Source organism: Amphiura filiformis, chromosome 2, assembly GCF_039555335.1.
Source record: "Amphiura filiformis chromosome 2, Afil_fr2py, whole genome shotgun sequence".
NCBI lineage: Eukaryota > Metazoa > Echinodermata > Ophiuroidea > Amphilepidida > Amphiuridae > Amphiura > Amphiura filiformis.
Genome location: NC_092629.1, coordinates 87,990,627 through 88,017,632, shown reverse-complemented (window position 1 = coordinate 88,017,632; position 27,006 = coordinate 87,990,627). Strand labels below are relative to the sequence as shown.

General features: G+C 38.1%; 1 protein-coding gene across 1 annotated transcript; it reads left to right on the top strand.

Annotated features, from left to right (window-relative positions):
• Nucleotides 1-3,465: 3,465 nt before the first annotated feature.
• On the top strand, nt 3,466-25,168 carry LOC140146786 (25-hydroxyvitamin D-1 alpha hydroxylase, mitochondrial-like). Its single transcript, XM_072168667.1, has 11 exons — nt 3,466-3,749; nt 6,458-6,749; nt 7,864-8,022; nt 8,978-9,180; nt 19,521-19,727; nt 20,334-20,500; nt 21,100-21,266; nt 22,872-22,950; nt 23,350-23,503; nt 24,546-24,589; nt 24,951-25,168. Exons 1-11 carry the CDS (start codon nt 3,650-3,652, stop codon nt 25,056-25,058), a joined length of 1,680 nt encoding a protein of 559 aa, XP_072024768.1. The 5' UTR covers nt 3,466-3,649; the 3' UTR covers nt 25,059-25,168.
• Nucleotides 25,169-27,006: the final 1,838 nt, after the last annotated feature.

Genomic DNA, 27,006 nt, shown 5'->3' with positions numbered 1-27,006 from the left:
TCACCAGCTCATCTAGTTGGGCATCTACTTTTTACTCTCACCTGTATATTTTCTGCACATCGCACAACTGCACATCTTTGAGCATCATCAAGAGTCTCCTTGGACAAGCATCACGCTTTGTTAGGAGTGTATCAATTGAAGATTGAAGATTGAAGACCGATATAACAAAAGAATACCATGAGAATAGACACTTGAGTGATAATATACACCATTATCAGGGCCGTTCTGACCATTAGGCCAGGTAAGGCGTTCGCCTAGGGCGGCAAACGCAGAGGGGCGCAAAAAAGGGCGAAAAAGGAAAAAACGGGAATGGAGAAAGAAAGGGAAGAAAAAATGAGGGCCGATAGAAAGAAAAAATGGGAGGAAAAATAAAAAGGGGTCGAAAAGTGAAACAGAAAACAGGGCGGAAAGGAACAGGGGGACTTGGGGAAAATAAAAGAAACGGGGCAGAGAAAAGGAAAGTCGACACGGGGCGGAGAAAAAGAAAGAACCCAGCAAACACAAAACGTTTTCGACATCATTCGCAAAAGGTTATAAAAGGTTGTCAGAAAACGTTTAAATGTCGGGTTATATAAAGGGTATATTAAGAGTATAAAACGTTTTCATAACCTTAAAAAACGTTTTTTGATAATCTACTGCTCAGCAAACAAAAATGTTTTACAGAAAACGTTTAAATGTCGGGTCATATAAAGGGTATAAAAACGTTTTAATAACATTCCAAAAACATTCTTGAAAATTTGATACAAAACATTCTAAACAGAATGTTATTTTGGAGTTGAAAAAATATTTTGCGAAAAATGTTTGCCCAAAATATTTGCAATAACGTTTTAACAACGTTTTCATGACCTTTATATAACCCGATATTTAAATGTTATTAAAAGGTTTTGAAAAAAAAAACATTTTAAGAACATTTCTGTGTTTGCTGGGTTCAAATATTTTAACATAATGTTATTTAAGTATTGACAAAATATTTGGCAAAAATGTTTGCAAAAATAGTTTAAATAACATTTTTTGAAAACATTAAAAAAATATTGTTGTAGTGTTGTTTTCATACAAAACGTTTTAAAACGTTATCATGATCTTTGTATAACCCGACATTTTAATGTTATTAAAACGTTTTTACCTAAACCAAAAGCCAAAATATAACTTATTTAAAACGTTTTTGTGTTTGCTGGGAAGAAATGGGCGGAGAAAAAGAAAGAACAAACTGGCGGAGAAAATGTGGAGCGGCAGGGAGAGGCTTTGCCTAAGCCCCAGGAACGGTCCCTACCATTGTACACTTAATTCTCTATTTAAATGCATATCGCATGCATAGGATCGATGTAATAGAAAGCTATGACTTCCAATGTCTAGGCTGGTTTAAATTGAGTTAATTTATTACTCGAAATCAGAAGAGAGAGGAGGAGGGTGGGGTCTGTGGGTGATGTAAGGGGAGGGAGAAAGAGAAACAAAGTGGAGAGCATTGGAAGTGGGAAGGGAAGGAGGGGAGAGGAGAGCTCGATCGAGAGTGGAGTGGAATTTAGTGTATTGGAGAGTAGATATCGAGTGTGGAGCAGGCGGGGGCGGGGGAGAGGGGAGCCTAGGTAAGAGCTAGGGTTGTGCTTCTCGGGGACAATAAATTAATTTATAATCAAATAATCTCCATCTTCATGCATCGTTTATGTTTCATATAAAAATGAAATGAAAGTATGCCACCTACGACAGACTTCTCTGAAGAGCATCAGATACCGCCCGCGGTGATAGATATCCGATAATATTGCTTAGAGGATGTGCATTAATTATGTGTACCTCCGGGTGGTTAATTCTCAAAGTGGTCTGCCAAAAATCGCCCCCACCATTTTGACCATGCCAAAATCTTTGCCCCCCTTGGTCGTGCCAAAATCTTTACACACTAAGATTTCTTATCATATAATGCGAGTACAGCGAGCAGGACATTTTGCATATTTAAACGTGTTCCGAATGATTTCCTACACCTTTTTAGGGCGTAATAAAGAAACGGTGCCCAAAATAATCTTTGCCCCCCCTCTATAATTCACCACCCCGGTGTACACATAATTATTGCACCACCCCTTAGCACAATAGGCACAATAGTGTTATGATTGACCAAGTTATCTCCACTTTTTAATCCCTTGATTTTTGGTTTCTGAACAAATGAAAAACCAACACTTAATTGAAATGAGGGATTATGTCCATATTTGACTAAATCGATTCAAGGAAAATACAGTGAGAATGTTTTGAGAAAAAAAATCCTTTTGATTCATATCTGTTAGTTACTTAGTTTTATTGTGTAGGCCTAATCAAGTGTTTATTATGGTTTTTACTCGTTGGAGAAGTGTCAATTACGTATTCAATTCCATGTTCATAAAAACCCTTTATAGAAATGGTACAGGTCACCAGTTTCACTTTGAACTTTTTGACTGACTGTCTTTTGTACAAGGTTTTAGGAAAACCCAATCCCATGATGTGATTTGTTGTCCCTATGCAGTCAAGTTAGCTCAATCGATAAGGCGTTCGACAATGGTGCGAGAGGTTGTGGGTTCGAACCCTGGTGGTGCCTAGTACGCTCTCGTGGAAAAATTAAGTTGGCTTGAAATTCCCTTTGACAAGGAACTAGCTGCTAATTGTCTCGTTGTAACCCGTACGAAACTCGGGGAGCTGATCCTGGTTGCGATGGTTATTGAATGTCTAGGGTGTGCGCTCTTGAAGCAGCAAAGTCCCTGATTTGTTGTTAAATGGTTTATGGAATGATGTGGGGCCGTAGCGGTCAGTGACAATCTGTAAAGTGTGCTGAGGCTTGCGGATCAACGTCTAGGCGTTGTGCCTGTGTAGCACTGGTTAGGTGCTCATGATAATGACAATCCAACTCCCTAAACCACCGCTCATTGATTTTCATTCAACATGGCAGTCAGATATGTATCGGCATCGATACATCATCTGATGTGCGCGATTTCTCATTTTATTGCTAAAATGGTCCAAAACTGGGGTTAAATCAGGTCGAAAACAGACCAAATGCTAATTCCAATTTTTTTGTGAGTGTTTTGCTGGGGAACTACGGATAGGCCATTTTTCCACATTTCAATCATTTATAAAATCGATGCATCGCATATAAGTTTTCCGCCTTAACAAAATGGCTATTTGTGGTATTTATATAGATCTCGAAACAAACGGTGGTTCCTTGTTTCACTTCTTGTTTCAAACGTTTCAACCGGTTTAATTATATCATAATGTGTTATATACATCGCTGGTCACAGAAAGTTCAAACAAAGAGCAACAAACTTTTCCCATTACAAAACACTTGCAGCACACTTCCAATATCTGTGCTTGCAGCTTAAGTCGGTAAAAACATCCACTACTTACGCTTAAATTTAACTGCATGAGCTAACTGTTGTATAATTGCCAAGAGGTCGACAAACTTTCTAACCAAGTGACAAAAAAAATGCACGGTCACTGACTATTGCAAGGAAAAAAATAGTGCGCATGGCGGGTGATATTATAGATAATATAAAATACACAATTTTAAACATGCATACAGAAAGTCATCTATGAATCGGCAGATTTTGCAGAAGTGAGGAAAATTTTAACATTATCTATTCTATTTAAAAGGAAACTTGGAGACACTTTCAGAGCAAGTGATAAAATTCGCATTATCATGGCTGTGCAGATAAATAAGATGTGTTCGTGTACTTCTCAGCAAGGACTCCGCATCCTAACAGGTCTTAAGCGGTGCAAGGCATCAGCATCACATGTTGGTAAGTTACAAGAACCAAGAGTAATGAAATGCATATTCTGTGGATAAAAATATTATATGATTTGATAGACTATACTATCAGCTACTATCTGCCTATACATGATGTTTATTTTAAACCCAGTACATTCGTTAGGGAAATGACCCAGTCGCCTTCACTTTCATATAACATGAACAACGTTTTCTGATACCTGTATAAAAACATTGTAAAAATGTTGTGAAAACGTCTTTTAAACTCTTCTAGAGTTAACATTTTAACGTTTTCAGGTACCCTTAAGTGAGCCCTTTAAAACGTTACGACGAAAACCAAAGGTTATCATATTGCTGGGTATAATTTTATACTGTACTGGTTTATATCGCATGGACCAAACAAGTTGAATTACGTGTTATGGTAGACAGTACAGCTTACGATCTATATTACCAAGATACGATTTAAACGGAAACCAGTCTGGTTCCCTGATATAATGCCCCCCACTTTTCTATTTTAAAAAATGAGATTTTTATACCGCAGGAAACCTCTGGCTACATAATGTTTATGTACAAAACATATCTAATTCGTTCAGCAAAAATATCGTCAAATTTGAATTACGTTCTGGTATATACCAGAACAAAATTACAGCAGTGACCTGTAGAGCAGCGTAATGCATATAACCATGCATAACTCGCAAACGCAAATTCGGAATAAACTGAAATTTTGGGAGTAAGCTTTTTTCGTGAATATCTACTGAAGAATGTCATAAAAAGAGGATGTTAGGATCACGAAATACTCCTTTAAATAAGGATAATGTACAGCTCTTACAATGATTTTGGAGTCGTTCACAAACACTTGTAAGGGGGTGGCTGATGCAAAAAAAAGGGGGGGTGAAAATGTTTGGACCCCGGGAGTGGGGGGAGGGCCTAGAAATATCACCTTCATTTTTCTCTTAGAACATGAGTTTATACTATTTTTATAGAGTTGACGTTTATTTTGACATTGCCAAAAAAAACCAAAGGCTGAAAATAATTTTAGGTCCGAATGGGGGCCCCTGAAAAAATATGTCTCTCTGCATCAGGCCACTCTGTTACAAGTGTTTGAAAGTTCCCTTATGAAGTATGCTCATCTTATCAAAGATCCTTCTCATGATGCAGCTCCTGAACTCTGTCGCATACCAAAAATGAAAGAACTTGGTTGAATTCAAAAGTTCCTTAATCACACCTTTTAACCCCCCCCCACCCTCGAGTTCTCCCTGGTTGAAGGTATACATATCAGAATGTGCCACAGCTTTGGTTTATCTATTCAGAGTATATCCATGAGTTTTTACCTGAACACATGCACCCAATTGATGCACCCACAAACTATTGGGACTATTTTTTGTGAAAAATGCTGACATCGCCCCGGTAGCGTACGCAAGGGGTAGGCGTTGAAAAATGTCAGGGAACTGACAACATCGGTAGGGCAAAATAGGAAACTTGGCTTTCGTTTGTCGTTTGAAATCGGAAAATCTTGAAACATAAGCGTTTGTGAACTTTTACAAAATAAGGCTGAAGCATTCTTTGTCTATATTTATCCCTTAAAATTAGTGTTGCTAGCTCATTGGTTCAGAAAGAACCATGGGTTTCGTAATTCGCGCAAAAGCAATCGTGTGCTTATCGCACAGTGCTTTTATTTTTAGGTCAATCCGTTTATATTAAAGCATTTGCATTAAAGCATAAAACAACATTCGCCTTTAACCCTAGAACTACGAGGGGGTACGTACCACCCCCTAAGATTTTTTTTATCCGTCATAAAAAAACCCGCAAGTGTTTACGCCCAAACGGCCTAAGCTAATCGTAGATCCATCCTTTGCGCTCATTTCAGTGATAACATTTTTCACCTCGGCACTTTATACCTGGGGTTGGACCAGTCATCAAAGATTACCAATGGGGTGATCGAGGCCCACCATTGGTTTCTACAGTAAAATCATTTCGCTCTTGTGAAATCATTCCAAGAGCTATGGACTTTTCACTTATTAGTTAGGTAAAAATAGTAATTTCCTTTCATATTTTGGAGAAAATTTGATGAAAATCGTACTTTTGTAGAATTATTAGCCGAAAATCAATTTCGCCAATACTTTTGTACATATAGCCAGAATTTCCCAAATTTGCATGGGCGCCCTCACATTATGACGTCATAGCGACATTATGTAGGGAATTTTTGTACTTATTTTGGTATCACCGGATAGAAGAGACCCATAATAGCTATACATTGGTACCAAAATATATTTATGATTGAACATTAGGGGATTGCAACAACCACCACCTCTTCGTAGTTCGTGTTACAAAATATGGCTCAGTAGTTCTAGGATTGGGCTATTCCAGAAAATAAGTGCACACCTCTTATATATAGAGGAGTAACTTTTCAATAAACGAAATGTCTGGATTTCCAAGTTTGCTTTCTGACAACGACCGGAATTCCAGTTGCCAATGTTACTGGGAAAAACATGGAAATGCAATGAAATGAATGAAAAATCATGGAACAGTCCAAAATTAGCTCCTAAATTAAGGATGTCCATTTTGAACTATTTTCTGCTGGAATTTTTCGCCTTTGGACACTTTAAAAGTCTGGATTTCCAACAATCACGACTGGACAAAAAGTCCGGAAATCCGAACTCCTCTATAGGGGGTGTGCATCTATTTTCTGGAATAGCCCATTAACTGCAAAACTTTTTTTAACGAATGTGTCTTTTTTTTAAGGAAATCGAGAAATTCACTCAACTTCATCTCATCATCCATCCAGCGCCGCTGCAGTCGGTACAGCCGCATCCGCCATTTTAGATCCTAAATACATTAACGTGGAAACAACATATCACAGAGGACATTCGCATGAGACAGTGAGACCATTTGATGATGTCCCGGCTCCTGGGGGGAAAAGTGATGGAATAGTTGGCGCGCTAGGTAAAGCTTATCATGCCTGGAAATATGGCGCAATTAGCACAAACCATCTCTACCAACAGCATTGTTTTAAAGAACTGGGACCAGTTTACAGGTAACAAAAAAAAAGAAGAAGAAAAAAAAAGAAGAAGAACAGGAATAAGGAGGAAAAAAAGTTGGAGAAGTTTCAAGTTTTCTCCTAGTTCGTTGTCTCAAGGTTGAATTAAAAATCAATCATTTGATACATGTCCTACACTACATTTACACTAAATTTGTCACACTGATCACACATGGATATACAACCCAACGCATCCTACGTGTACGCCCCCCCACCCCCATACCCCTTACACCGAACACACACATTACGTAATCATAATGATAAGAGTCATACGAGTAGGGTTGAGTCAATTTTGTGTCCCGTCTTTTAGTCTTTTAGTTGGTAGTTTCGAGACATGGTGGCTGCTGAGTTGATGGTCTTTGTTTGCCGCGCACCTGCACAAGCCAGTAGTATGTCCTTTGTGAATGGCTTGCTTGAACAGATGCGTATGAAACAACACAGCAGCCAGGGCGTCTCGAAACTACCAACTTTCGACTTTACATTCATTTCGTGGTAGCAGGTCACATTATGATTATTATTTTAAATAGTCTGCCCCTTACGTAATCATAATGATGATCAATATAATAGGCTTAATGGTTGAGTTTTGTGTCCGGGGAAAAAGTTCGAAGACTATAGTTAGGTTAGTAAATATTGATGTTAAATGATTTATTTGACAACAATAAGTATAAAAATAGATATACAAAACAATCAATTGATTCAATATTGAATAAGATAATTACGTGTATGCTATTAATAAATTTATTATATTTATTTAAATATCAATTATCACTGTTAATTTTGCAAGTGGAATATGGATGATGTGCACGTGGACAGCAAATGCATTAATAAGGGGCTTCGAACTTTTTCAGCATAAAAAGTCACTCTTTTCATGAACTTTTTCAATACAAAAAGTTTCCCTTTCTTGAAAGTTCAACTGCTAGCGAGTTCTTCTTCTTTTCCTCCATCTTCTCAACCTTCTCTTCATCTTCATCGTCATCATCATCATCATCATCTTCATCATCATCATCATCATCATCATCATCATCATCATCATCATCCTCCTTCTTGTTTTGTTGTTGTTGATGTTATTGTTGTTGTTATTGTCATAATTATTATTATCATTATTTCCTAGGCAACAGCTTGGTAATGGTTCTTGGATGATTATGATGAACGATCCTCATGATTTTGAGAAGCTTTTCCGAGTCGTGGGGAAATACCCTCAAAGAACACAAGTTGAATTGTGGAAAGAAATAAGACGTGCAAAACAGCTTCCTTATGGAGTGGTCATGGAGTAAGTAGACAAATACAATTGGGCTATTCCAGTTGAAATCCATACACCCCCTGTGAAAGACATGACCTTAATCTCCCTCACAAGGGGTGCGGATGTCAGATGAAGTCACCCATTCAGGTAATACCACTAGGAGACATTTTCTGCGAAAATCTGTGTTGGATTTCACGGAGTTTTCAACCGATCACAGATTTGTGTGATCTCTTCTATAGGTTACATACCACCAATAGGCCTGAGCGATATATGGACATTCGACAAGTAACTATTTGTTTGCATGGCATACTGAAAAGGCTGCATTAAAATCGCTGAAATTGATCAAGTTATATAGCCAAAAAAGTACTTTTTAGGGTTTGATGCAAAATTCGCCCTACCATATTGTAACTTTCAGCTTCGAGGGCGCACTGCCATGTTAAGGTGTTTATGGTTCAGTGGATTAAAACAAGAGAAGTCTCAGGTTAACCTATGTTGAGTTTTTGATCATTTGGCATCTAAATCATATAGTTTCACCTGATATTAGTGGCATTTAACTGCGAGAGTTCTGAATATGAGAAAATTCCACCCGAAATTAGCCATTTTCCCATTGAAAATCGTGTAATACATATTAGTGGTATTTAACTTATAGTGGATGTATAACTGGAATAGCACATTCCACCGAAGGTCTTTCTGTATAAGGCACCATGAGGCCCCGTCAAAGTGCCGAGTCTTTTACTAAACCTTTAATTCGTTTTTCATTCAAAAGAGAACTTTTTTCCAATCTCTTTTTTGTGTGCAAAAATCCTCTCTCTAAGTGCTTCCCGAGATGGTCAGCACTAGTTTTTAATGAGAGGGGCTTATAGCAGATGTATCCTCCATTCGATTTGTTACCTGCATCATGGGCAAACATTTTGTCTCCTCTAAAGGACATAGCTACTTTCATTTGGTTCAATTACCATATTTCAAATTATTATCATTTTCACAGAGATGGTCAACGGTGGGCTAAAATGAGAGGGAGCCTTGGCAAAGGAATCCTTCGTCCGAAAGAAATCGCTGGACATGTAGATACCATGCATGATGTCTCACGGATGTTGATCGACAAAATAAGGAAGCTTCGGATAACCGAGGGAGACGGCAAGAATATGGTAGAGGATATTGAGACGGAGCTGTATAAATGGGCTATGGAATGTAAGTTTAATTTTTATATGAAATTTATTAATTTAGACTTCAACACTACTTGTTTATTTCGCTTACCGAGGACGCTTTCGAAGAACTTCCTCGTCATCAGCCGATGTTGTTAGCTCTGACGTTTTCTTGGAAACGGCTATAAGGACCAACCTGATCAGGTGTCATCACACTTGATGACGTCACCGAAGTCGGAAGTTTCCTGCCCCTGGTGCCGCTGGGTTTGATCAGGTTGTCCCACACAGGATCTGGTTCCAATCCTGTGTCTCGGTTCAATGAAGGTCCCTGCTGCTTGATCTGTATAGTTTCCAGGACCCTCCTGGGAAATTCTTTTGTTTCTTTCTCCAGTAGTTTTACGTTGCCCCAGTCTATTTGGTGCGTGTTCTTGCTCGCTTTTACATGTTCTTGTACAGCCGATTTAGAGCCAGCCGCTTTCGACTTATGTTCTGCAAGTCGCTTTTCCAGCTTCCTGCCCGACTCTCCGATGTATGTGGCGTGACAATCAGCACATGCAATTTTGTAGACTGTTCCCGACTGTTTCAACTTGTCTACCTTGTCTTTCGGGGAGACCAAGGTCTGACGTAATGTCTGATGGGGTTTAAAAGCGGTAGGCACACCTGCTGTATTAAACGCTCTACGTTCAGAGGTACACAGAATTGGAACTAGATCCTGTGTGGGACAACCTGATCAAACCCAGCGGCACCAGGGGCAGGAAACTTCCGACTTCGTTGACGTCATCAAGTGTGATGTCACCTGATCATGTTGGTCTTTAGCCGTTTCCAAGAAAACATCAGAGCTAACAACATCGGCTGATGACAAGGACGTTCCTTAAAAGCGCTCCTGGGAAGCGAAATAAACAAGTAGTGTTGAAGTCTAAATTAATAAATTTCATTGTTATTACCACTACGTATGAATCTGCAATTCTATATAATTTTTATATATTTCAATATTTAATCAATATTAATGATTACGCCACATTATTGTTACTAATACATTACCACTAGAACTATTGCATATTGAGCAATATTTTGTGACATGGACTGCGAAGAACGGGAGTTGTTGCACCCCCTAATTCTCAATTATAAACGTCATTATACCTTTACCTATGCATAGCTTGGGGTCTGCTCTATCCAGTCATACCAAAATAAGTACAAAATGTTCCCACATAATGCGCTATGACGTCATAATGTGAATTTGGAAATTCTGGCTATGAACAAAAATATAGGCAAACTGATTTTCTACACAAATTCTACAAAAATGCAATTTTCACCGAATTGTCTCCTAAGCATAAAAGGAAATGACCATTTTGAAACTAGCAATAAAAAGTGAAAAAAAAAAATGAAAATGAAAATCGTGAACTTTATAGAAATCTATGAAAGGCCGCACCACCACCCTCCCCGCCCCACCCTCTTGTAATATAATTTTGAATGCAATGCACCTGTTTTAAGATGCTGGGGTAAAAATCGCATCACTAAATTGAGCGCAAATGATGGATCTACGATTAGCTTCAGGGGGTACTACACCCCTGCCCAATTGTTTGCCTATTTTTGCATTTTTCTCAAAAATTATAGTGCATTGGTGACAAGTAAGATATGTATATTATAAGGGCAAGGACTACAAATACTGCACTTGAAATTTTATTTCAGCACAGACAACAGTTGTGGAGTTACAGTCAAAAATGAGGGAAACCAATATTTGATCAATAAATCAATAACTTCTTGCCTTGTGTTGCTGAATTTTCAGTGCAATAGTTGTAGTCCTTGCCCCTATAATATACATATCTAATTGTATCAAATGTGCTATAATTTTTGAGAAAAATGCAAAAATAGGCACACAATTGGGCAGGGGTGTAGTACCCCCTTAAGTTGCTTGGGCATAGATAACTATTTCTTTTATTGCACCACAAATTACGAAAACGAAAACGTGAGGCCGTTCTCGGCCTTATTGGTACAAAACGGATATTGTTGATGAGTCTAAAGGGCCTGGCAAATGCAATTTCATGAGTATGATATCGAAAACTGGAGGGAAAATTAAAATATTATAATTAATTATATTTCGCAACTTGAAACAAACCAATTGTGCTCAAAAGTTGCTTCAACTTTATAGGTTTTTGTAAAGCCGACAGAAAAATAAACTTGCTTGCTGTGTTTTAATTTCAAAACGACTGACTTTAAACTTAAATGGTCTCATTACCGATGGCATAGTTCAATAGTCACGGTTCATAATGTATCCAAGACATTAAAAGGTCATTACGAGTTACAACATTAGCATGTTTGAATTCCAAGCGTAAAGCCAATTACAATCGAATCTCATGTACAAATAAATATTGGCTTATCTATATTCCCGTATTGTCGAACAAATACATGTTTAATTAAGATAAAACCGTTCGATAACAAAATTATATTTAGCTTATTAGCTCAGATACTTATCAAACCATTCTTGAATTCTTGAAAGTTCGTAATTTTCTTTGCAAATACATGTAAGGATATTAATTTGTCAAAGTATACGAGAAACAATATTAAATGTTTGAAAACATGCACAGTTGTCTCATAAAATAAGGATTTAAATTGGTCGTGTGAAGTTCACATGACTGCATGCTCAGTGCCAGAAGTTGGTAAGTGCAATTATAGCTGTCATGTGTAGATTAGTACAATATACTATGTATATAAATTGCCAAATGTTTACAGGGCAGCTATTGCACTTACCCACTTCTGATACTTATATTCACTGATGCGGTTTTTATTATTATTATTGTAAGATTTAATAACGCACAATTAACAGCAACAAAATATCAACTTACCCTAATATGCGAGCTGCCAAGTTCCACTATTTGAAGAGACTGAAGAGACACTGTATAAGTAATCACATTTCAATCCACACAATCTTAAAAATATACACCAGGAACAAAAAGAAACTCGTCATCAGTTGTAGTCATCCTTGCTGTTCAAGAACCTGATAATTGTGGATTATTTTGAATTATACATTGTGTTAATTGGATTTTGCTTTCTTATTTGACACCCTGTTCTTGAAAATCGAGCGAGATTGACCAAGATATGCGCCTTCCAAACCCTCAAACCCCAAAATCAAAAGTTACAATTTTAGCGATTCAAGTGTGCCTGTAAATACATTTATTGATTGGCCCGTGGTACTTGTGTGCAATCCAACGATATATTCACATTAAAAATCTTTGAAAGTGCAACTTTTGATTTTGAGGTTTGATGGTTTGGAGGCGCATATCTTGGTCAGTTCTTGTTCGATTTTTACGAACAGGTTGTCAAATGAGAAAGCATAGCCTAATTAATAAAATGTATATTTCAGAATAATTAAAAATTATCAGGTTGTTGTGCCTGGTGTGTAATTTTTTTTATAAACATTATACAGAACAGGTGGCTAACAGTCGTACATAAATCTTGTTTAAGTGTTACCAAATTAAATATTTTGCAAAATGTTTGCCCAAGAATATCATGCAATAACATTTTGACGACATCAGAATATTTGACAAAAAAAACCAACATTTTAACGACATTTATGTCGTTGTAGCTGCTTTTTCATACAAAATGTTTTAAAGACGCGTTTCTACGATATTTATATAACCCGACATTTAAATGTTAAAACTTTTGAATCAAGCCAAAACGCATTTATAATACGTTTATAACGTTTTAAGAACATTTTTGTGTTTGCTGATGTATGCAACTAAATATGTTCAAGATTTTACCTTATCAGATTGTAAGGCGATCTGACGCAGGTGAACAAACTTTATAAAGGTTCTTAGTTTAACAAACTTTTTCAGACGAGTCACAATAAACCGTCTACCTTCTGATTCTATAAATAAACCCAAACACGTGCCTTTTCAAAACTAAGAAGCTGTGATGTGAACGAACTTCTAGTATTGTATTCACTGAAATCAGTGTCGTGTCGTGTTTTTCTCGTAGCCAAGATCCCATGAATAATGAATACGTTTATTTGCTATGATTTGCCAAGTTCAGAGGGGTAAACAGACTTGACAAAATGGACCCCTTTAGAGGCATTACACCTAACTTAGAATCAGTTAAAGCGACCTTTTCCGCTGTGATTTCTGTTTTTAAATTATGTGTTTTACTTTCTCCCGCATCATTATGCTCCTTTGTTTTTTGCGTTCAACCTATTTAATCTTTACGTTAACATTTAACAGATGTGTTCTTTTTACAAATATTTTACATCGAAAAAATTACATTAAGGGATGCGAAATAATATTGAAGGGTCAATAAAAAGTGTCGCGATCGACCAAGGCCGAACAAAAGGGTATATGGCATACAATATTTTTTGGTGATATCGCCATATCGGGACCAGGTCCGTAGCCAGGGGAGGGGTGCGGGGTGCGACGCCAAATGCCAAAGGTCCAAAAAGTCTCATTTGAAAAAAAGATTCACTTTTTCAAAACCAGCACCCCCCTCAAAAAAAAAATTAATCCTGGCTACGGGCCTGATCAGGACCGCGAACTAATGATACCATCATCAAACGGGTATTAACAGTTGCAGTTGCCAGTAAAGGCTGTCTTGTGTTCTTCGTTTGAATGGTTTGTGTAAATGGTTGAGGTTTTTAAAAGACAGTCATAAATGTAATTAAGATTTTATTTAAATCTTGTCAACCAGACATACCTATTTTTGACGGACAAACAGACGTCCATCAAAAAATGGTACATCTGGTTGACCAGATTGAATTCAACATACCCAGATATGAGAGTTTACACAGTTTCTTGCGCCCCTTCATTGGTGGTTTCATTATTTTTTGTTATATAAAAATATTAGATACAGACAAATCAGTTAATTCATGTTTTGTTTCATCATCAGAATATGATTTTTCTACAGATAAATGGTGCATATGTTTGTTGATAATAAATCAAGTAATAATATTGGTTTGCTTGAATCATATAAATAAAATTCACCAAAGAACTTCTTTACTTTGCTGCAACATTTCAACACACTAAAGTATAATACTATTTCAGGTTAACAAACTTTCATTTTCTCAAATTTAAAGTTTCCAGTTTAATTTGGTAAACAACAAAAGGGTAGACAAACTTTCCACCTTCACAGCAACCTCCGGAGGAAAAATTAGGAGCGCTCACTTGGATGTCAATAAACTCTACGTGTTTGCATTTCCGACAATCATAGTTTAATATAATAGAGTCTTGAACCAATAACTGTGGTTGAACAATAAAATATAAAGATATTGTTAAAGGGGCATTTCAATATCCACAGCCACATCACCACCTCCTTTTTTTTTGTCTCAAAAGATTTTGGTACCGCTGGAAAGCTCTGGCTACATAATGTTTAATTAAGTCCAATACATTTCTTGCAGATTCATTCGCTTGGCAAAGATATTGATCATTAAATTTGTATTTACCTTCTGGTAAACAATTATGAAATTACAACACAAAGTGGCAACTCGCAAAATCGGAATCAACTGAAATTTATTTTGGGAATAAGTTTTCTTTGCGTGGATATCTACTAAAAATGTCATAAAAGAGTTTGCTATAATTACAAAATGCCCACTAATGATAATTTGATAATATTGAAAAAGTACTCTTTCTTGACACATTCGTACAACACATCCTGAATATGACAAAATGTAATGTTTTGAGATATCGACACACTGTAAAGATTCTCGAGAGGGTAAAACGCCCTCAACTCTTGTTTTGATATTATTGGCCTTAACTCAAGAACCGCAAGACCTATGAAATTATAAAGTCGATTTTAGTTTGTAAATTAAATCTAATACTGGAACTAATTTGCAACTCACTTTGCTACGTTGCGTCCGAAAACATCGGACTTCGTCAGGCATCTGATTGAAGATGTTGTGATGACGTCAGATGTTGTGACGTCAGACGGCGAGGAATATCTCGTAACGCCGGGTCCCATGCACGTGACAACTGGAAGCGGAGTCCCCCTTTTCTGTTAATGGCGGGATCCTCCACTCTCTCCCATATGGATTCTCTGACTCCTCGCTCAAACCACTTCTCCTCCTTATCTAGAATAACCGCTTCCTCAGGGTTGAAGAAATGTTCCTCGCCGTCTGACGTCACAACATCTGACGTCATCACAACATCTTCAATCAGATGCCTGACGAAGTCCGATGTTTTCGGACGCAACGTAGCAAAGTGAGTTGCAAATTAGTTCCAGTATTAGATTTAATTTACAAACTAATGTTTAAACTACTGGATGAATAATCTACACCAAGATATAAAGAACAATTTCGGGCAGGAATGCCTTGATCTGGTTAGAAACCACGAAAAGACGGCAAGGAAGATCGCTAACTTTAGGAACCATTTGCGTTTCAACCTACGGTGTTTGCATGAGAAAATCACCCCGAGGAGTGTCAAATTGAAATCGAGTTTGCAAGGACATCGAGCGGATAACATCCTGAGAAATGCGGAACGGAAGCTGTTAAACGAGAGAATTAGGCAGACAAACTTTACAATAGATGTGTTACACCAGAAAAAGTCGGATTTAGAAGATCGTTTATCCAACTTACTTCCGGGTACGGAATACGACAAGGTTGCCGAATTCAACAGGGTTGCACAGCTGAGTCAACACGCTGTAACCAAGGGACGCCATCTTGAAAAATTTGCGAAATACAAAACTGCATCGCAACAAAGATCGCAAGCGGACCTTGATAAGAATTGGAGATCAAGTTCTAATAACCCTGATTTCCAACGGAAATGGGTCCGAACCTGTCGGATAGGAATTTGAAGGATAGTGAAGTATCTGTGTTAGCTAAGGGACTTAATTACGCGGTTGTTCCAAACAAAATTCCCACAGCAGATTTCATCACAGCTACGGAAACCGCGATTAAGCAGGCCAAATTAGACCCATCAAAGGCTGAAAATCTTCGTCACAAGGTCAGTAACACACTTCGTAACACCAAACCCCCACCTCCTAATATCACCAAAGAGGAAAAGAAAGCTCTTGATGAGCTGAGCAAGGACAATAACATTGTTATCGTACCTGCCGATAAGGGCAAGTGCATTGTTGTTCTGAACAAAACTGACTACAATAGCAAGTGCCAACTGTTGCTCAAGGACAAGAAAACTTATAAACCCATAGGTTATAACCCTACCAACGGTTATAGAAAGCAAGTGTCGGAGTTTATCAACAAAATCTACACTGCTGGGGCGGTGGACCTCAGTCTCAAATTTAGATTGACCCCCCCCTACCGAACCGAGCGTTCCAGCTTTTTATGGCCTGCCTAAGATACACAAGCCAGATCCCATACCAGTGAGACCAATAATTAGTAGCATTGGCTCGGTTACATACAACTTAGCCAAACACGCAGCGAAGATTATAGGACCGCTTGCCGGAAAATCCCCACACCATCTTGTCAATACACAGGACTTTGTAAAGAAAATCCGCGATACCTCAGTGGACGATAACGAGATCATTACTTCTTACGATGTGAGCGCACTTTTCACCTCTATTCCACCGGACGACGCCATCAAGGTTGTGAAGGATTTCTTATCGGAGGATACCACTTTGAGTGAACGCACAGATTTAACCGTTGAACAAATTGTTGAACTTGTCACCATCTGCCTCAAAACAACTTATTTCTCGTACGACAATAAGTATTTCATCCAACAATATGGGTGCGCGATGGGCTCAGCCGTTTCCCCAATTGTGGTTAATCTCTACATGGAGAAATTTGAACAACACGTGCTGAGTAGTTACCCCGGTAAACCGCCCAAATTGTGGCTTCGTTTTGTTGACGACACATTCATCATCATAGACAAAAGCGAGTCGGAGTCCTTCTTTAATTTCATTAACCAAGTTGACCCGAACATCAAATTCACTCAGGAGGAATGTGTGGACAATAAGTTAGCTTTTCTGGACTGCTTGGTTCATTTGAACAGTGACGGTACCCTCAACTCAACGGTTTATAGAAAGCCCACGCATACCGATCACTATTTACAATTTGACTCACACCATCCGCTGATCCACAAATTAGGCGTGATCAGAACCCTCCAATACCGTGCGGACACTGTCATAAGCAATTCTGAGGACATTCCGGAGGAAAAAGATCACTTACAGAAAGCCCTTGGAAATTGTGGATACCCCGGTTGGGCGTTTACCAAAGCGAACAAAACCAAAGACTCCACTAAATCCACCACAGTAGAGGTTAACCATGACAATCGCACACAGGTAACCATCCCATACATCGCTGGATTATCGGAAAGGCTTAAGAACTCTTTCAAGTCCTTCGGCATTACTACGTGCTTCAAACCTACCAACACCCTACGGGGGAAGCTCGTGCATGTTAAGGACAAACCCCCAGAGATAAACAGTGCAATCTAGTTTATGGCATTACCTGTGCTGCCCCGGACTGTGGTGACTCCTATGTAGGCGAGACAAAACAATCTCTACGAGCGCGTTTGAACCAACACAGGCGCCCTAGCTCCAGCGAAGCCCAAAACTCCGCGGTTTACAACCACTGCAACAAGAAAACTGAACATTTCTTCAACCCTGAGGAAGCGGTTATTCTAGATAAGGAGGAGAAGTGGTTTGAGCGAGGAGTCAGAGAATCCATATGGGAGAGAGTGGAGGATCCCGCCATTAACAGAAAAGGGGGACTCCGCTTCCAGTTGTCACGTGCATGGGACCCGGCGTTACGAGATATTCCTCGCCGTCTGACGTCACAACATCTGACGTCATCACAACATCTTCAATCAGATGCCTGACGAAGTCCGATGTTTTCGGACGCAACGTAGCAAAGTGAGTTGCAAATTAGTTCCAGTATTAGATTTAATTTACAAACTAATGTTTAAACTACTGGATGAATAATCTACACCAAGATATAAAGTCGATTATTGTTATTCCCTCTTTCGTTGCGTATAATATCATTAATGTATTAATATAAATAAAGAGGCTCCGGAAGATTTTAAATATGGCGAGGGGTAATGGTGCCTGGCCCAAGTCATATGGGTGTGGTGGGCGCTATAGTACTTGGACATAGCCACAATTATCCCCCGGTCCCGGAGCCACTGAATAAATACACTGCAGTGTTTCAGATGTCTACAGCCTTTGAAAATGTAGCTCCTGCCATCCAACTTACCTTATATTAATACAAGTGCCACATCACACCACCCCCAAAATAATGTCAGACATTTTACCATTTTCATCTTTCTAAGGTCGTCATCTCAAAAGTAGATTTGCCAACGTATTCCTGGTTTTGAAGAAACTTGTCTCCTGAAAAAAAAAAAGCTTTTATCTGGAATAAAACAACGGGCGTGCTTGCCCCAAAATGACTTTGCTAATCGTAGATCCATCTGTGAGTTCATTTTAGTGATACATTTACAACGGGGTAGGGGCGACCATCAACAATGACCAGGCAGTGATGTCCACCATAGGTTTCTCAGTAAAATCCACTATGAGTTTCATATGCTTTTGAAAAATTATTGCAAGAGCTCACGTTTTATCGTTTTACTTAGGTTTAAATACGCTAAAATTCGGTGCAAATCGCATGTTCGTAAAATCTTTAGGTGGAAATTAAACATAAACCATTTAACAAGAAATCAGGGGCTTTGCTGCTTCAAGCGCACACACCCTAGACATTCCAAAAATAACCACCGCAACCAGGATCAGCTCCCCGAGTTTCGCAACCTCTCGCACCAGAGTCGAACGCTTTATCGATCGAGCTATCTTGACTGCTTAAGACCATTCCTGATGGAACTAAATTCTAGACCAGGTCTAACTTTAGACCCGGTCTAACTCTTTTGTGCATACGGACCTAATACACTATTCAGGCCTTCTTCCTGTGAATGAGCCTGCTGGTCAGATTAAAGTGTTTGATGCATATGGATTTGTATGTCGTGGGCGCTTCATAGCCAACTTCAAAGGAGATGACCGCTGTAGGGTCGTTATCCCGAAGGTTCACTAGTCCGAAAATATGGTTCACTCTATAATCCGTAAAATGAAAAGGGTTCGCCAGTCCAAAAGTTAAGGTATGGCTGGGTTTAGGGTTAGGGCTTGAGTTAGGATTAGGATGCTAGCGAACTTTTGGGTTAGCGACCATTAGGACGAACGAATCTTATTAATTTCCAAAAATAGATTCACTTCCTCCTCTTCCTAATCCCCTACTTTTCCTATTTTTCTCCTTTGTCTATCGTCTCTTCAAATTTTCTTGCGCTCTTTTTTATCTTGTGCTCTTCCAGAACACTCACTTCATTTCCCAATTTCCTTTTTTCCATCATTTTCCTAATTTCCTTGCTTTGGTTGGGGATTTCCCCCTCCCAGGAAAGCACTTGCTTAGCTTTAAGGAACTTTACCAATAGAAGTAGGCATGCATTTTCCTTAAAACAATTCATAATCTTACAGCTTCGTGTATGGTATTCTTTGATCGTCAACTTAATTTGCTGACGGAGGACGTTCTGAACCCTGAGAACAAGGACTTCTTCGACGCACTCAATCTTCTGACTACTAAAACATTGCAACTGTTAATGTTTCCAACAAAATGGCATAAAATGGTAGGATCCTCCGCGTACAAGGGCACGTGGACTGCATGGGAGATTCTGCTTGCAGTCTGTAAGTGTTTTTGTTTGTTTGTTTGTCATGTTCTGTATGTATGCCGTTCGTTATTGACTTATGCATGATGATCATGCTCAAAATATAATGTCCTCGCTATAGCAAGTGTGAGAAAATACAGAGAACAGATTGCAAAACAACGGGAATGAAGAAGATAAACTCTTTCCAAACTTGCTTTGAAGACGACAACTCATAGTCAACATCTGTGCACCACATTCATCTCTAACAAAGGGAAAATGCTAAGTTATGTTCTGCGTCACTAGGGCATGGGGAAGAGCCGCACCTGGCGGACCAATGCATTTAAAATTGACCATCAATGCAGCATGACAAACCAGTTATCAACTTATAGTGGTTCCTTGTTATGCAAATGAGACAAGTTTACCATTAACGTTCCATAACTTTCACACTGAAATAAGAGGGCTTCGATTTTGTTATTTCCCTATTTCATGTGCTCAAGGACATTTCTTTACAGATGAATGAGTATGAAAAGAGTCTTCCGCACGACTTTATGGTGGAGACAAAATATCAGATTAGTTGACTCAAAAAATGTAATGGACATTGTATACACATCATACATTATTTGAACACTTTAATTTTCTTCCGCAGGTAAGAAACACGTAGACCAGAAATTAAATCATCTCGCAGACTTGGCATTAGAGGGAAAAGATGTCAACGACGGGAGCTTCCTGGGGTTTTTGATGGCACAAAATAAGTTATCTCCCCTCGAAATCTATGGAAACATGGCAGAATTACTACCCGCCTCTGTGGACACTGTAAGTTGACAATTATTTATGTAAGAAAATCGTTCCATAGACGATATGAACCCGTAGTGTATTTATTAGATGCTCTATTATCTCTAATTCCAGTGTCTATTAGTATTATAGATATACGCCTGTAGGGGGAAGAAAATGCGACATAATCATTTCCTGGTAAATTGTCAATATATCAAATTACTATAGAGTACCGAAGTGATGACGTTACAGAAAATTATAAACAGTTATGAACCAGGCCAATTTACACTGATTTCAATGGGGCTAATTAGGTATTCATGCGGCCATATCTCGGGCCCTCATGATCCGATTCCCACCAAATTTGGACTGTGGATGTTTTTCATCATGTTCTGCTGAAATATGGTGAAATGAAAAAAAGAAAATTTTATGACGTCACACGTCGGTACTCTATTAGAAAGTGTGCTGGCTATGAGTCAGGTTCCAAGTTGCAAATGATTCTGGTTGCAACGGTGTAGGCTGACCAGGCTATGCGCCAAGAATCTACTTTCTGGGATGGTGCCACGTTGTTTGCATAGGTACCATGCCCAATCGGCCTGTGAGGAAACAAGGCTAATTTACACCATTTTGAATTCGTTTTGCAGACCTCGTCGTCCATGACATGGTGTATGTACTTACTCGCCCAACACCCTGAGATTCAAGAAAGACTTCATCAAGAAATCACTGCAAAGTACCCGGTAGATAGGACGATCAGCAGAGAGGACATTGATAGCATGCCCTATCTGAAGGCAGTTATCAAGGAAACATTAAGGTATATGCCTAAAGGACAAACGTATCGTTTTTGTCAACTGATCAAAATGTTATAATCGATTGAAACAACAGAGTCCATAAAAATAAATTAAAAGAAACTGTAATTTTTCACATGGTAATATATCTTGAAAATCTGTCCATCAAAACGAACCAACATTACACACAGGATTACCTCAGTGCTCTACTCTAATGACTTGTCAATATCCAAACGGTTACCTTACGGACACAAAATGCACTGGCATGGAACAGCTTGCTATCACATATATCACAGTCTGGAAATTCCTGCAACATAGAATTTAAGGCACAAGAAGTCAACAGAAATTGAAATGAAGGTAATGTCGCTAATACCCAAACACAAACATCAATAAGTGCGTGTGTCCAGGATGTGCTTGAAAGCATTCAGTGCATCTGATATATACGCATACTGTCCGCCATGTTTCTGATGCAGGCTTGGGAGAGATTATTCCACTCTTCCTGCTGTAGAGCTGCTCTGAGTGTTTGTGCATTAACAGACGAATTGTCCCATGCCGAAACACGTCAACCGAGCTCATCCCACAATTGTTGAATTGAATAGAGGTCCGAGGAGTAAGAGCACCATAGTACGCAAGTTCGTTGATTCTTGAACAGCTTTGAACGTTAAAGTCTGAATGAAATTATTGGGCTGTGACATTAGGAAGCTGTTCCATGTCAGTGCATATTGCTGTTGTGTCAGTTGGGCAAGTGCTTGGTTACTGACATGTCTTTAAAGTAATCATGTGTGTTATATTGGTTGATTTTGAATGACATTATTTTAAGATATGACCTTGTGAAAAATGTCAAAGTTTCTTTTTGAGCTAGCCCAGTTTATATTCAGTAATCTCATTGATCATTAGGTTACAATTCGTAGTGATGTAACATGATTAATTACCATAGCAATGGGTTTACACTATTTTTGAATGTATTGCCCCGGTTTGTAAGTAGCCTGCCTCATCACCTTTGTATGTGTGTAGTGATAGTTTGACTACGATACCGCTTTTTTAAAGACAATAATCTTACAGGTGCGAGTTATCAGCTTGATTCAATGATGAGAATAGTTTATAGACTTACGATCCATGTCTTTAACCCTGTTCTTTGATAATCCAACATGTGCAATGCAGAGGAACGGTGCAACGTGTAGTGCAGGGCAATACATTAAAAACTGGTGTAAACCCATTGCTATGGTAATTAATCCTGTTAACTACTGCTACGGCGAATTGTCTTGATGAACATGAGCTATTTCACCACTTTCTTACCCGCCAGATCGATAGTACAATTTGTCCAAAATTAAAATGCAATGTACATTGAGAACAAAATATAGTCTGTTTATCTTACAACAAGCGTTACAATTATTATGGATATCAACAGTTTCCCTTTTGACTATATTCCAGGATTATGATTATAAGAATGGCATACATGCATCAGCAGAAAGCAGAATCTTGGACAACTATCCAGTTACCACGACCGAATTGCTTTATTCCGTGTGGTAGTAACTGGATAGATGTCCAAGATGCTGCTCGCTGCCCTGAATCACGTTGGTGTTCAATTTACAATGTATATTCTTTTGCATCGATGTTGTTATTTTCCTTAGACTCTATCCTGTTACACTGGCAACAGCAAGAATTCTTGACGAAGACATCGTTATTAAAGGTTACCAGATACCAGCAGGGGTAAGAAGACTTTTACCATCAGCTCGCTTGAACAATGTAATATTATTGCATGCTGTGTACACGCATAAAACGACAAAACTCAGAAACAAGGATTTTGGAAGGAAGAAATTAGATTATATGCTAAACTTAACTCTCTCCGTGCGGGTGTCGACTGCAGACGACAAGTTTTTTTTTTTTTTAATTCAAAAATTTCAGAAATGTAAATTTTCACAACCATATTTGGAATCAGCATGATAAATGCAGTAAAATGAGTGCAAACAAGCCTAGTATTGGTTCAGTGGTTCTTAAGATAGTTTTGGATATTTTGATAAAATATCTCAAAACTTATGTCGAAGTTGGCTAGCACGCAGAGCAAAGACTCTAAAATCAGCACAATTTATTTTCACCTTCTTTCTCAAGGTAAACATCAACACATCATTCTACTGCGCTGGACGTGATCCTGAAATCTTCGAAGACCCAGAAAGCTTTCGACCTGATCGATGGCTGGATCCTAACAACAAACCTTATCCATTCGCATCAATGCCTTTTGGATTAGGAGCAAGAATGTGTTTAGGTTAGTAACAATCCATTACATTGCATTGCATTGCATTGCATTGCATTGCATTGCATTGCATTGCATTGCATTGCATTGCATTGCATTGCATTGCATTGCATTTCATTACATTATATTTCATTTCATTACATTATATTTCATTTCATTACATTATATTTCATTTCATTACATTACATTACCTACACATACAGATATGTCGTAATTAAACATTACAATCAATTACAATCCATTACATTACATTACATTACATTACATTACATTACATTACATTGCATTACATTACATTACATTACATTACATCACATCACATCACATCACATCACATCACATCACATCACATCACATTACATTATATTTCATTTCATTACATTACCTACACATATACAGATATGTCGTAATTAGAACGGATTTTAGCTCGGATTTAATAAGACCTCATTTTTTGTAATCGGCTAGAAAATAAAGACACGGTGATCCAAAATCTTAAGGAAGATACAAATTCAAAAGTTGCAGGTTGTTTGCTCCATTGGGCTATTCCAGAAAATAGATGCACACCCCCTATAGAGGAGTTCGGATATCCGGACTTTTTTTGTACAGTCGTGACTGTTGGAAATCCAGACTTTTAAAGTGTCCAAAGGCAAACATATCCGGCAGAAAAATAGCTCAAAATTAGAAATTCTCAATTTGATAGGTCATTTTGGACATTTCCGCGATTTTTCCTTCATTTAATTGGATTTCCAAGTTTTTTTAAGTGTCATTGACAACTGGAATTCCAGTCGTTTTCAGAAAGCAGACGTGGAAATACGGACATTTCTTTGATTGAAAATTTACTCCTCTATAGGGGGTGTGCACTTATTTTCTGGAATTTGAATGCCCTATTGATTTTTACACAAAGTATCCTCGAACAAGATAACCGCCTTGTGTTTTCCAATAATTTGAACTTTAATATTTCGTCCCATCCTTGGGTTTTCGATCACCAATTTTGACATAAATTATTTACTGCACATGTATCCTTTTGAAAACTTCATTTTATTTTGTACTACAGGACGGCGTGTGGCAGAGCAAGAAATGTACCTGGCTACAACTGAGGTATGAAATATTCATCTCAAATCAAAAGTTGAAAACCTGCGACACAATCTAACCTAAATAGAAGTAAAATCAATAATGTGTTAACCATATATCGTGAATTTCAAAAAATGAAAATTATTTGATATCAAAAAGACATTCTTCGTATTCAGAATGCAATTCAATATGTCTGATGTCCTCTCATGTCCCACAAATACTGACGAAACGCTAAAAACGCTCATTCCAGATCCCTTAAGTCGAATTTACAATTTTAGTTTAAATGTCAGTTGACAGTTTACCTTACAATTAAAGTTTACATTGTAATTTAAGTAATTTTGTTTTAAAGTTATCAATTTTCATCTATTATATCCTTCTTTTCTTTTAGATATCTCGGAATTTCTTTCTGGAAAGTACAAAGGACGTTGCTGCAAGAACAAGACTGGTAATAACCCCTGACCAACCAATCCAACTCAAGTTCCATGATCGTAACTAGTGCAACGTGAGAATTTCACTTTCGAGGTTTAGGTTTCGAGGTCAAGGTTTCGATTCCCCTACTTCAACCAAACTTTATACAAGTGACGTAAAACTAAATTCCCTCTCCACTCCCCCGCTGCGGGTGGGGTGGTGGGGAGTGCACATCAAAAAGTTTTGGTGGGTATGTTCCCCGGAATTTTGAGGTGGTTGGTCTTTGGGAGCTGAGGGCGTACCGGTAAAAGAGGGTCTTTTGGAGCTGAGAACCGGGCTGCGAACAAGTAAAATGGGGACTTTTGGAGCTGCGAACAGTCAAAATCAAGGGCCTTTCTTGGCTTTTTTGGTTGAAAATCGCCTCAAAATTTTTGGTCAAACATAGGGGTATTTCGGAGCTGCGAATTCCAAAAATCAGGGGCCTTTCCGGGAGGGAGCATACCCATATGGTCATTGGTGTTAAGTGCCCCCCCCCCCCAACTGGTGGACTAAGATGTCTGCTTTTCCCCCTTTGCTCATGATACCACCGCCATCAAACAATGAGCATCATTTAGAGGGTTGGGCTTTCTGGCCCTCAACCCTCGATTTGTGAAGCCCATGACTTTTATGTTCCAGTATTTCTGCATAGAAGAGGCTTCTATAACAAACGACGTAGTATTCGCTTTTAAAAGAGCTATCCAGCAAACACATAAACGTTTTCAGTAAGTTATATTTTGGGTTTTGGTTTAGGTAAAATGTTTTAATAACATTAAATGTCGCGTCATATAAAGGTCATGAAAACGTTTTTAAACGTTTTGTATGAAAACACATTACAACAATATTTTCAAAATGAAACTATTTTTGCATTTTTTTTTTCAAAACATTTTAATATCATTTAAATGTCGGGTTTATATAAAGGACATCAAAACGTTTCAAAACCCGTTATTGCAAATATTTTGGGCAAACAGTTTTTTCAAAATATTTTTTCAACACCAAAATAACATTCTGTTTAGAATCTTTGTATCAAGTTTTCAAAAATGTTTTCGGAATGTTATTAAAACGTTTTTATACCATTTATATAACACGACATTTCTGTAAAACATTTTGTGTTTGCTGGGCAGTAGATTATCAAAAAATGTTTTTTATTGTTTTATACCCTTAATATACCCTTTATATAATTCTAAAAACTTTTTATAACCTTTTGCGAATATTGTCGAAAACGTTTTGTGTTTGCTTGGTGTAGTTAAAGAATTTGTATTAGTCACATGTGATAAGGGCTGTTCGCATCACACATTTTCAAACTAAATATTTAAAATTTGGCTCCTCAATATTTGGCATATCATGCATGTTTTTGGCATGTTTCGGCGGGAGAGGATGAGAATATTGTGGCATACCGGTATATCGTGGATAGGAAAAAAACTTTCCCCGGAGTTAACACTGAACAGAATAGTTTCACAGCCCCTTTAATACTTCCACGATAAAATGTATACTATAGTTAAAAAATACTTAATGTATTCTTTTGACCTAATTGTTATCTGAAATAAGGTCAGGAATAAGCCTATTTTTATATTCTTTGTATGTACATTGTTAGTTTGTTGAACTTATTTTGTATATAGTGTTATCATCTCGGCCAGAGCTAATCTAATAATTTTACACTCCCGTTGTGCAACCGTCCTTCCACTCTTAAGGGTGGTATCACTATGGACCACAATGGCCTCATACCAATGGCATAGTTCAATAACCTCAATTAAACAATCATAGTGACAAATTTGACCTCAAGTTGCGGAGTATGAGTTTTGTACCCAAACTTTCAAAGGTCATTCAATGAATGTACAAATGTATTGGGGTTAAGGAATTGTGCTCTAATAGATGAGCATGTTGTGGATCTTAATGTAGGGTTTTCCAATATGCTGAACTTTTTTGCCTTATTTACATGCAATGCATGACGGTATAAACAAATATTATGTACAGTTTTTGTGTCCATATATAACTTTCGT

Bases quoted from the DNA above. Each gene is read 5' to 3' on its own strand.
- LOC140146786 (XM_072168667.1), top strand. From the start codon at position 3,650: ATGGCTGTGCAGATAAATAAGATGTGTTCGTGTACTTCTCAGCAAGGA. The intron at 20,501-21,099 runs GTAAGTTGACAA...TTCGTTTTGCAG, and splicing joins TACCCGCCTCTGTGGACACT to ACCTCGTCGTCCATGACATG. The intron at 24,590-24,950 runs GTATGAAATATT...CTTTTCTTTTAG, and splicing joins TGTACCTGGCTACAACTGAG to ATATCTCGGAATTTCTTTCT.